At 39.5% G+C, this 12,415-nt stretch overlaps 1 protein-coding gene across 2 annotated transcripts in view; it reads left to right on the top strand.

The window, feature by feature from the left end:
* The window catches only part of acad8 (acyl-CoA dehydrogenase family, member 8), a 40,712-nt gene that overhangs the window by 22,728 nt on the left and 5,569 nt on the right, over positions 1-12,415 (top strand). Inside the window, exons 8-11 of one of the 2 annotated variants that reach the window (XR_003717331.2) lie at positions 2,472-2,569; positions 4,029-4,181; positions 5,715-5,817; positions 7,236-7,349. Coding sequence is in view for 1 of the 2 variants with exons in the window: in XM_028810418.2 (XP_028666251.1) it covers positions 2,472-2,569; positions 4,029-4,181; positions 5,715-5,817; positions 7,236-7,288 (407 nt within the window). In the remaining variant the exon portion in view is untranslated. Of the gene's footprint in view, positions 1-2,471; positions 2,570-4,028; positions 4,182-5,714; positions 5,818-7,235; positions 10,473-12,415 lie in introns of those variants that run through there. The other variant, XM_028810418.2, reaches the window with a different exon arrangement.

Raw genomic sequence — 12,415 nt, 5'->3', positions numbered from 1 at the left:
GAAACATCTCAATGATTGCCAAGACTTTTGGGAAAATACCTTGTGGACTGATGAGACAAAAGTTGAACTTTTTGGAAGGCAAATGTCCCGTTACATCTGGCGTAAAAGGAACACAGCATTTCAGAAAAAGAACATCATACCAACAGTAAAATATGGTGGTGGTAGTGTGATGGTCTGGGGTTGTTTTGCTGCTTCAGGACCTGGAAAGCTTGCTGTGATAGATGGAACCATGAATTCTACTGTCTACCAAAAAATCCTGAAGGAGAATGTCCGGCCATCTGTTCGTCAACTCAAGCTGAAGCGATCTTGGGTGCTGCAACAGGACAATGACCCAAAACACACCAGCAAATCCACCTCTGAATGGCTGAAGAAAAACAAAATGAAGACTTTGGAGTGGCCTAGTCAAAGTCCTGACCTGAATCCAATTGAGATGCTATGGCATGACCTTAAAAAGGCGGTTCATGCTAGAAAACCCTCAAATAAAGCTGAATTACAACAATTTTGCAAAGATGAGTGGGCCAAAATTCCTCCAGAGCGCTGTAAAAGACTCATTGCAAGTTATCGCAAACGCTTGATTGCAGTTATTGCTGCTAAGGGTGGCCCAACCAGTTATTAGGTTCAGGGGGCAATTACTTTTTCACACAGGGCCATGTAGGTTTGGATTTTTTTTTCTCCCTAAATAATAAAAACCACCATTTACAAACTGCATTTTGTGTTTACTTGTGTTATATTTGACTAATGGTTAAATGTGTTTGATGATCAGAAACATTTTGTGTGACAAACATGCAAAAGAATAAGAAATCAGGAAGGGGGCAAATAGTTTTTCACACCACTGTATATATATGGAAGCAAAGGTCTGTGATACGGTTTGCATATTTGTAGCTAGAGATCCACAAAGGGAGACATTGAGTCACTTATCTTAAAAGAGTTTTTTATTCCTAAGCTTTTGACAACATGCAAGTTTTTCTCATCAGAGGAAAATGGTTAGACATACAGGAATCGAAGGCAATATATAGCTGGTGAAGTGTGAGGATGGAGGAGGAGGTTGTAAGGGGGTTGGGGTGGATTAGTACGGTGGAGTTTGTAAAATGACTTATTTTCTCCCTATGTGGATCTCTAGCTACATATATATATATATATATATATATATATGTAACAAATTTCGCTTCGCTCGCCAACCCCCCCCCGGCCTGCGCTACATGCCAACCACTTCACATTTCTGCCGCTTGCGTATGTGGATTTAACTTTCACCAAACAACAAATCTTTTAATTCTCGCGGATAGGCCTCTTCATTGGTAAGAAACACTACTTTTCCCTGATGTAGATCATCTAATTTGTGTTACCAAGTCTACGACTTAAAGTTTAAAGCCAAACAATATCTACATACTTCTGTCATATCACCTATGTCCATAAATTTGATCTCTTTTCGAGTAATAATTTCTGTTTGTTAGCACTAATGCAATTTTTGCTATCAGTGTTTTGAGATCTTTCGGATTTTAGTACTTTCATAATCTCTAACCAGCTCTACATGTGTATCACACCAACGTTTTTGAACTTCTTTACGACGTTCTACTTTGCCTTCTACTCTGTCTTTTTTTTCCGACCCCGCTTGGAGCTGAGAGCGCAGGAACTGTGTCTGACAATAGCATTCATATGACTGAGAAGTGATTGGACCATGGGAGTGATTGTAAATGTTTGACAAGAGGGTGGGACTTGTCAAAATGTCTTGGGAGATTGAGAAATAGGAAGGATGATCGAGGACAGGAATGTTTTTGTCAGTCAAAAACTGCTTTAAGGAAAAAGAGAAAATTCACTAGAAATTTGATGTTGATTCTCTGTTCGATTTTTCCACCCGACATTATCGCAGCAATTCGTGTAGCGATTGTTGTGCAAATACTGACTGGACTATTCACAGGATATACCTAGCTGGTGGACAGTTTGAGAGTTCATGTAGGAGGGGATATAGTTCTATGATTCATGTCCGGCCGACCTCCAGATGGTTTTCCAGGAAAGCCCCCAAGCCCAGTCCGTTTATTTTTGTGTCTCACCTTGTACACTGTACTACCCTTTCTATACTTTTATTATGTGAAACCTTACAGCTTCATACTATGGCAGTCCTTTAATAAACCACTTAAGCTATCTCAGTAGTTGTAAGATTACATAAAAGAGAACTGTATTCTTAATGACTGTGTCTTTGTGTGAGTGAATATGCTGTGGGGTGAACTTCAGTGCTGTTTTGTACCTTGCCCCCAATACTTTCAGAATGCAATGACTTCTCATTGTAATAAACAGGTTTCAATATTGAGTGAATGTTTTATTAAATACACAACAATATTCTGTCCAATGTGGATTGTCCTGTCTCACACTTCCACCAATCTCCATCTACAGCCATTTGGAGATATAAGTATTAGTATGAAACTTTACTTCATATTTGTCATCATCTAATTTTATGTTTTTCTATATGCTCACAGCCTCCTGCTCCTTGGGTGCAGCACACGCTTCTGTTCTTCTTGCAAGGGATCATCTTAAAGTCCGAAAGCAATTTGGGGAACCATTGTCCAATAGCCAGGTAGCATCTCTATGAAGAGACAACGTCTTCATGTTGGCTTTAGACACTTTTCTTACTTTTTTTAATAAAGGATCTTGTCCATTTTTAATTTAGACCTCTATCCAGTATGCTGAATCCTGAAGCATTTGTTCTATTTTCTTGAAAGCACGCACATAGGACATATGACATATAACTAGAAGAGTGATTCTGAAATGATCACGAAACAAAGATTTATTTGTGTAGAATGGTGGTTCTTGTAAACACATTTGTATTGAAAAAACACTGTGACTAGCAATGCCTGCAGCTTGGCATCATTTTATACAATCATAACAGTGTTCATTGGTATCCTATGGCGCAGAGTGGCTTGCACTGTGTGACCCTCCCTACATGCTTTGCCAGAAAGAGGTCTTTGATAGCATATCAAAGGCATTTTTAACAGGTGACAGCCATATGTGGTTAAACATTGCCCTGTTAGAAAGTAGCACCAAGTGCCACAAGAAGGTATATAATTTATATCCTATTGTCCTCAGTGTAATATTGTACCATCAAAGTAGCTAAGAGTAATGGCGAGACCAATTGCAGGTGTACACCATATTACCCAAAGTTCTGCTGGTATACTACTTAAGAATGAGGTCTAGAGTAAGAATCTTGTGGTCATCAGCCAATAGAAATAATGGAACTCATTGTTGAAGGTAACTAAGTAGCAGTCCACAACACTCCAGACCGCTTGAGCCTGTCAGCAGGCCAGACATTATTGGCAGTGAGCGGTCAACGGGAGATGTCATATTGGAAGTTGTATACAGAATCTCCATTCATGGTGATTCATTGATTTGAGCTGGTGAAGGACATTGATAATGGAGGTGTAATGGTCTATTGAATAATCAGTAGGTCCTCCCCCAAATAATGAACATGCAAGAACATTGCACTATTCACTTTTGCCAGCATTTTCCATTTGCACATATATTTATGGGCTACATGTGGCGTAATATGCTATGCTCACCACTCAGTTTCACAAAGACAATGTTATAGACACTGTCCAAATGGATATGCCATAGGGGCAGTATGAACAGCTATAATTAAATCCTTTCCCTTATCCACAATTTATTGGCAAGCCAGCAGTGAATGTGAGCATCCATCGATACACACCTTGTCATTTGCTCATCAAACCAACCTGTTCCGCAATGGTGATATTCATATAAACTGGACCGCTTATACTGTGTCTTAGGGGGCTAAAATGCAAGGAACAGTAAGCTGCTTGCAGTTTGCCTTTTTTTAAATATAATGATGGATAAATAGCAAAAGCACTATATAATAGATAGCAAGCTAGTTATTTAGTAAATGTACTTTATTGATCCCTGATTTGGTGTGTGTTTTCTACATATTTAGTAGCATGATAATTGTTGGCACTTGGTTTTAACTCATTGCACTGTAATTCAAAAGTGATTTTTCATCACTTACCAGCTTTATCTGTCTCTCTTAGTTCCTTCAGTTCACTTTGGCACAAATGGCCACAAGATTAGTGGCTTCTCGTCTAATGGTACGTCAGGCTGCCCTAGCCCTGCAGGAAGACAGGGAGGACGCTGTTACGTTGTGTTCCATGGCTAAGTTGTTTGCCACAGATGAATGTTTTGCGGTAAGCATGATTGCTTTTCTGACATTTTGTTTCTTTAAATATGGCTAAAATATCAAAGCTTTGTCATTTGTTTGACTGGTCCACCTATTCATTCAGATTATGATCACAAAGACTGTCCACCCTGGTGCCATTGGGCAGACTACAGTAACTAAACCTGAATAGTGTGTACGTCTGTCACAGGGCAAATTCAGGGGCACACTTGCACTCATTCTAGCTTCAGCCGTTTTATCTTAAGAAGTTGTGTTTGCAAGAGAGACGCAATACCTGATACAGTGATCCCTCGCTATATCGCGCTTCGCCTTTCGCGGCTTCACTCCATCGCGGATTTTATATGTAAGCATATTTAAATATATATCGCGGATTTTTCGCTGCTTCGCGGGTTTCTGCGGACAATAGGTCTTTTAATTTCTGGTACATGCTTCCTCAGTTGGTTTGCCCAGTTGATTTCTTACAAGGGACGCTATTGGCAGATGGCTGAGAAGCTATCCAGCTTACTTTCTCTCTCTCTTTCTCTCTCTCTCTCTCTCTTGCGCTGACGTAGGGGGGTGTGAGCAGGGGGGCTGTGTGCACCTGCTTCCTGACGGACATGCTGCACGGAGCTTCGCATACTTAAAAGCTCAAAGGGCACGTATTGATTTTTTTTATCTGTCTCTCTATCTCTCTCTCTATCTCTCTCTCTCTCTCTGCTCCTGACAGAGGGGGTGTGAGCTGCCGCCTTCAACAGCTTTGTACCGGCGGTGCTTCGCATACTTAAAAGCCAAAAAGCTCTATTGATTTTTTTTTGACTGCTTGCTTTGCACTCCTTTGAAAAGGAAGATATGTTTGCATTCTTTTAATTGTGAGACAGAACTGTCATCTCTGTCTTGTCATGGAGCACAGTTTAAACTTTTGAAAAAGAGACAAATGTTTGTTTGCAGTGTTTGAATAACGTTCCTGTCTCTCTACAACCTCCTGTGTTTCTGCGCAAATCTGTGACCCAAGCATAACAATATAAAAACAACCATATAAACATATGGTTTCTACTTCGCGGATTTTCCTATTTCGCGGGTGGCTCTGGAACGCAACCCCCGCGATGGAGGAGGGATTACTGTATAGTCCATTGAAGTGTAGTAGGTTTGAATGTATACTCAGATTACACATACTATAATGACCTCGAACATACACATTCCCCTTGTGAATTACCATAGGGTTAGGGTTAGGGTTAGGGTTAGTTTGTTAGTTTGTTCATTGATGCCCAGTCCTCAACAGCTGGATTAAAAACTGGTTTGCAGCTTTTTTTTAAGGTTATTGGAAATAATATGAAGCATTTCAGTGGCAGAGAAAGTGAAAGCCTTGTAATGGGTTGGTGTCCCAACTGGAGTTAGTTTATGCATAGTAAATATTTTTTCAAGAGTTTACTCCAATCCCTATAGATGGATCAACAAACGATAGATAGACAGTACAGGAGGACCTGTAATTGGAAGTGACATGCTGCGTTGATGGTCCATTTATAAATTGATGTATTTGACGAAAATGTTATTTTTTCCTTTTCAGATCTGTAACCAGGCCCTGCAGATGCATGGTGGCTATGGATACTTGAAGGATTATGCCATTCAGCAGTTTGTTCGGGACATCAGGGTGCATCAGATATTGGAAGGTAAGAGGGAAATGATCAAAACTCTTAATTTACATTTGACGTGCTGCTGGCAAAGGTTTGCCATTATAAAGAGTGACACATTCTGTATATTAACAGTTAATCACAAATAACTTAAAGTTTTTTATCAGTAGGGAGTGAACTTATGAATGATATAAAGGATAAGTTGACTTGCTATTATTTGAGTACAAGAACAGAAAGAAGAAGGGTGTACATAAATGTTCAATTCCAAAACAGAGTGTAATCGACATTTTGGAAAGTTTCATTTAATACTCCAGAAATGATGGAGAAGGTCAGCTGTAGAAAAAGAAAATCCCCAATGATGTGCAGGTTAGGTTAACTGGAAATGCTCAATTAGCCTGGTTTGAGTGAGAATGAAGATCTGTGTTTGAATTTGCTTTTTTATTATATTGGCAGTTCAAAATCTGATCTGTATGAGTGTGTACATAGGAGGATCCAAACATTCCTGGAATTGGGTCTAGTTACCAAATATTCTGCTAGGTACTGTATGCCTACAGTCCGGTTAATCAGTCTATCGAGTACCATTGTGCTGAGGTAACTGAGTACACCTAACATTTATTCTACAATAATACGTGACTTGGGAGATATCCCCCCCGAGTCACCATAGTAGATTTTCAAGGCCGAACGCTAATCAGCTTTTTTTGACATTGACGGAGTTGTTCATAAAGAGCTTGCTATCAGTGGACAGAATGTTAATCGGCCACATTACATTGAAGTCATGAAGTGTCTACTGGAAAGTATCAGAGAAAAAATGTTTAGAGAAGTGGTGCACCCAAAACTGGATTTTGTGCAGTGAGAAAGCCCCTCCACAACACTACGTCTGTGTGTCAGATAGTATTTGTCCAAAAACAATTTGCTTGTTTGCTTCTCACACCCCACCAAACTCCCGTATAGGCTAGATCTCCCTTCCTGTGACTTGTTTTTGTTCCTAAAATAAAATTAATACTGAAGGAAAGAAATTTGCTACTGTGTTAGAAATCCATGGAGAGAATGTAGACAAGGTAACAAAAGAGGAGTACAGGAAATGTTTCCAGGAATAGGATAAGCAGTGGGACACGTGTATTTTGTTTCAAGGAGAGTATTTTCAAGGTGACTAAAAGGGGATTGCTGTAGGTTTTATAATAAGTTTTTTTTATTATTATTTTTTTAAATTCTAGTAATATTTGGGCCCCATCTTGCATCGAGTGTGTCCAACTGGAAGGAAACTCTGCCATTCATGACTGCTTCCTACCTTGCACTCAGTGCAGCTGGGCTAAGCTCTTGACTGCCCAGAGGCCCTTTACTAGACAGACAGGTTCTAAGAATGAATGGATGGATGGAATTCAGTTCCCATTAGGTGTATGTGTTTAATTTCTAAGCTGTTTTATCATAAAGATAATCAAGAAATGTTTATTTTGTAGGAACCAATGAAGTAATGAAAATGATCATTTCAAGGAATTTGTTACAAGAATGAAGCTGCCAGAAGAGATCTCTTTGATGGGCATAACATGAATCAAATGCTGAATTGCAGAATTGTTAAGTGTTTTTATATTTATATGTAAACAGATTTCAAATAGGTAATGTTTAAAAGACATACTGTATTTAGTATGTGTAGATTAATTTGTTTAAGAATTATGTGGGCCTTCTTGTCTGAAAAGTAACATTTAGTAATGGAAGAGTTTACTACTAGTCATCGGCTGAATGAGTTTTTAATTGTCAAATGTTTTTCCCTTTTGTTGATTCCTGTCAAAACAGAAAATGAAAACTGAGTCAGTCCTTACATGCTGGAAATAACACTTATGGACCTGTAGAGGGCGACCATATCCATTGTCAGATTCTGAAGGACCATTTAGTAATCATCAGACCAAAAGAACTTAGACCTTTTAGAAAGAAGAAGCAGGGTTACGTGATGTTCCGGTAAGATCAGGAGCGGATATTCAAAAAGCTGGAAGTCAGCAGTTTATTTAATGAGAAATATCGACGCAGGAGAAGAGTCTCTGGAGAAATTCCAGTTGCTTTTCTCCTCTTAAGCAGAGTGAACAACAATCTCTTCCACAGCATTCTGTAATAATGGGTTCTTTTAAAATGGGATTATGTTGTGAATCTATATGGAAAGAAGTAATGCTGCTTGGCATCAGAATTGAAAGGGCGAACATAAATGCAGCAATAGCCTTTGACTTACTTGGTATTTCCAACAAATATGAAATGGTTTATTATAGATAATTTATATGGCTTAATCTTCTGATTCACTTGCCATTCCAGTAAGCTAAATAGTCATGAGCAGTGGCCAACAAGAAGGTATGCTTTCATAAACCATTGGTGTCATAGTAGGCAGAAGGGGCCAAGTTTGACTGTTGATCTTTTCCTCTGTAATTAGTAAGTAGCACAGGCTTGTCACACAGGGAGGCCTGGTTACCAAGGCAACTGGGTCTCTTCGGCACTTCAAGTGGGAGAGAGGAATCCAAGCAAAGCAGCTTGTTCATCCATAAATAGGAGATATTCATTATTGCAAGTTCATATAATGAGCCAGGCTCTTTAAAATTCCGGTTTTTGAGCTGGTGGATAAAAGGATTTGCTTCATTCTGGCAGCTGCTGATGGCCCATCTATTGAAGCAGTTTGTTAAGGAGGAGCTAAAACAGAAAAGATACGCACATTTCCATGGGATGCTTCTCTCCTTTTCAAATACAGTCTGAGAACAAAGAGAGAAAAGAGATTTGCTTCCGTGTGGGCTGTGAATGCTTATGTAGCCTTGATTTATCAAAATCTATTAAGTGGTATGAGCCATGCTGCAGTCTTGTATCATTACATCCCTTTGCCTTATTTTCATTTTGGAACCCATAATCATTGGACCTACTTATAAAGTATTTACAATAATACAGCAAAATCTGTTTTCCATGGAGTCTGTGACATGTGATGAATGTAAGTGGTAGAGTCAGCTAGTGAATCTTATTTTTTTGCTGTCCATGCACAACCCCAGAATGCTTTACACATTGACTATACTGTATATAGAGTAGTTTAAATAACATGCAAAGAGGGACAAAAAAAGAAATGCAATGAGGTTACAATTCATTGCAGAGTGCATTCATGAACACATCCGCACTTATTGATCTTCCTAGGCTGGTTTAGTGTTAACAGTCAACAACATAGTACACATGTACAGATTGTGGAGAAATCCTATACAGGTATAGACATTGGAAGAAGGCACAGGTAGTGACCCAGCTGGAATTTGGATCAAAGGAGCTGTGGCCTTTTAGTAATATTTTCAGTCAAGTCTATAAATATGTGGAAGTGTTCACAATTTTTGTTTATACAGCACTTAACGGCTTTCAGTTTAATTTGGGATTTTTTTTTACATTGATCCACAGAAAACGACTCTTCAGTGTCAATGTGAAAATGATCGCTAAATTGAATACAAATATTAAACACAAAATTATTGATATAGTATTCATACACTTAAATAATCCCTGGTGCAGTCGAATGGTTATAGAAATGCCAAAATTAGTTCCATGGATATCACCTGCCCACGTTTTCAATTAATTGTTGTCTAAATGCTCCCGTATGTAGAAGATCTAACATCTGGTGAGCCAATACGGTGGCCTAACCGACACAAAGAAGAACACTAAAACAAAAGTATTAAAAGGTGATTGAAAAACACAAGTCAGGAGACAAGCAAATAGCCAAGTCATTGAATATCACTTGAAGTAAGGCATGGAGATAGTATGGCGCAGCTGGAGACAAACTGCAAGGGGAAATTGAGTGAGGGACACCACCAGGAGACCTGTGGTAATTCTGTTGGAGTTACTGTACAGGCTACAGTAGTTGACATTGGAGAGACTGTGCAGACTAAACTATGTCCAGGAGATTCAACAGTTGCAGCTTTATGGGAGAAAAACCACATGTGACATCTTGCCTATAAGAGTTTGCCAGAAGACACCTGGGAGAATTTGAAGTCAGCTGGAGAAAGTTCTATGGTCTGATGGGACTAAAATTGATCTTTTTACCAATCAGACTATACAGTATGCTTGAACACTGCACCTCATCAAAAACACACCATCCTTACAATGAAGTATTGGTGGTAACGACATCTGGCTGTGGAGATGTGTCCTTATGGAAGCTCCTGGAAGTCTTGTGAGGGAAGATGGAAAATTGAATGCAGAAGAATACAATAAAATTCTAGAGGAAAAATGGATGCAGTCTGCAAGAAACCTACACCTTGGGAGATTTGTTTTTGAGCAAACGAATGAGATAACACATAAAGCCAAACCTGCACAGGAATAGCGTCAAACCAACTTGAAAAAGGCTGTTCACTCACAATCCCCGTGCAACCTGATCGAAGCTGAACAGTTTTGCAAAGAAGAGGAATGAAAAGAAATGGCAGAATCCAGACATGAATAACTGATTAGAGACCTGAGTACACAGACTCAGCTGTCATGGCTGCCAACTGTGCATCTACTAAATACTGACTTGAAGGGGAATGCATGCTTATGAAATCAGTTATTTTTTGTTTTTTAGTACTAATTAATTTAGATTACTTTGCAGAGATCTGTTTTCACTTTTGAAATCACAGTTTTTTTCCTGTTTTTTTCAATGTCTAAATAACCAAGGTACATCCACTGCGATTCAATGTTGTACAACAATAAAATGTGAAAACTTCCAAGGGTGGCTAATTCTTTCACAGGCACTGTATATTATATTTAAATAAATATATATATTGTGGAAGTTCAGCCTGGACACAGACAGGCAGACACCAATAAGTCCAACACACAGTTTTATTTACACTATTTACAAGTCCAAAGTCCCGCACAACACACAATTACCCTTCTTTCCCGGGCCTTCCAATGGTCCTTTGCCGCCTCTGTCTTCCTTCCCGAGCTTTGTTCTCTTCCTCCCGACTCCGGCTCATGACAGGAGGGAGGCGGCCCCTTTTATTTCCACCCGGACGTGCTCCAGGTGCCCCTTGATGAGCTTCCTGCGGCACTTCCTGGTGTGGCGGAAGTGCCGCATGAGCACCCGGAAGCACTCCGGGTGTCCCTGGTATTTCTTCCGCCAGCACTTCCGGGTGTTGACGTCCAGGGCTCCTCAATCGTCCGGGCGCCCCCTGGTGGTGGCCATGGGCCCCTATCGGGTTGACCTTCCATTCTCAATTCCCGTGGCCCCCATACAAATCAGGGTGGCTGCCCTCTCATGGTCCAAGGGAGACATAGTCCCTCTCTCGGTCCTTCTCGGTGTCCCAGCCGCCTGCCACAATAAATATATATATATATATATACACTAGGGTGTCCCCCCGCTTGCTTCTCTCACCAGGCACTTCTCGTCTCTGCCGCTTGCATTGTGAAGAGGGGGGCTGAACACACCCCAAGGAGACGTGGTCGCTCTTCTGAAACCCCCTCTTAAATGGTGATACAATGGGAAACAAATATTTTTTTTTTTACCTCCTCTTTGTTCGATCAGCTGCTGATTTCCTGCTGCTGCTGCCATACCGCGTGATCTGCATCTCGCACAGCGCTTTGAACATTTAAAAGCCTGTACAGCAGCTGTCCTACTCTTTGTCTTTTATTTCCGGCCCCGGGCAAGGTTAAATCTTTTGGCACAAAGTCCCGTCTCGCAAGACGTGAGTTCTTGATATTTTTTAGTTTATAATTTAAAAACGGAATAAGAATCTGAAAATCTAACTATCACATTAAAGGTCAATAAATTCTGAAAAGAATGATACCAAACATATATATGTAGGTCCAATTTAAAGCGTGACGAAAAACGTGACATAAAAACGTCACCGTTGCATTTTTAGGCTTAGGATTTTATATATATATATAGAGTATATTTATATATATATATATATATATATATATATATATATATACACACACATACTGAAGGTAATAAGTTTTACAACTCCCCCATTTTTCCATCATTTTATTGATGTTTAAGCAGTCCAATTCCAGTGAGTGACCCAAAAATGGTACAAGGACAAGCTGTAAAGTGACAGAGGTAAAAAAGAAAAAAAAGTGTAGGGTACCAAAAACTGAAAACATTTGTTAGGTTTAATACAAATGCCTGTTTTAGAGAACAAGTAATGAGTTAAGAACTTGCAACTTTTCTGTAGCAATGGAGGTTAATTAAATCTTGAAAGTTAATATGAACAATTCCTACAGGTATCCCATCTTTGGAAGATTACTTGGAAACCCTTTGTCTGTATAAAAGCAGTGTTGGAACAAACTGTGTTGCTACACCTTCTGAAGCATCATTTGGACAATATTGCACTGTATATTGCTATCATAATGGTATGAAAAAGGCAAATAGTAAAGGCAGACAGACTGTTATAACCCTGAAAAGTGTTGGTTTTCCTTTAGAGAAATTTCAAACAAAGCTAAGGTCTCAGTGAGTACAATTTCCTACACCATCAAGAGGATGTTGGAAACTATGAGAGGAACAGGTTCAGGAGACCCAAAACCGCAAAAGAATCGGAAGAGAAGTTTCTAAGAGTCTGCAGCTTTATGATTTATGTTTTTATCATGACCTTTTTGGTCTAGTAACGCAGTTGGCTAGATGGTCATCTCTAGGTAGAGCCCTGGTGGTTCCAAGCTTCTTCATTTTCACAAT

This window comes from Erpetoichthys calabaricus, chromosome 9 (genome assembly GCF_900747795.2).
Source record: "Erpetoichthys calabaricus chromosome 9, fErpCal1.3, whole genome shotgun sequence".
NCBI classification, from domain to species: domain Eukaryota; kingdom Metazoa; phylum Chordata; class Cladistia; order Polypteriformes; family Polypteridae; genus Erpetoichthys; species Erpetoichthys calabaricus.
Note: the sequence above shows the minus strand (reverse complement) of the source record. Positions and strands in the feature narration are given on the sequence as shown.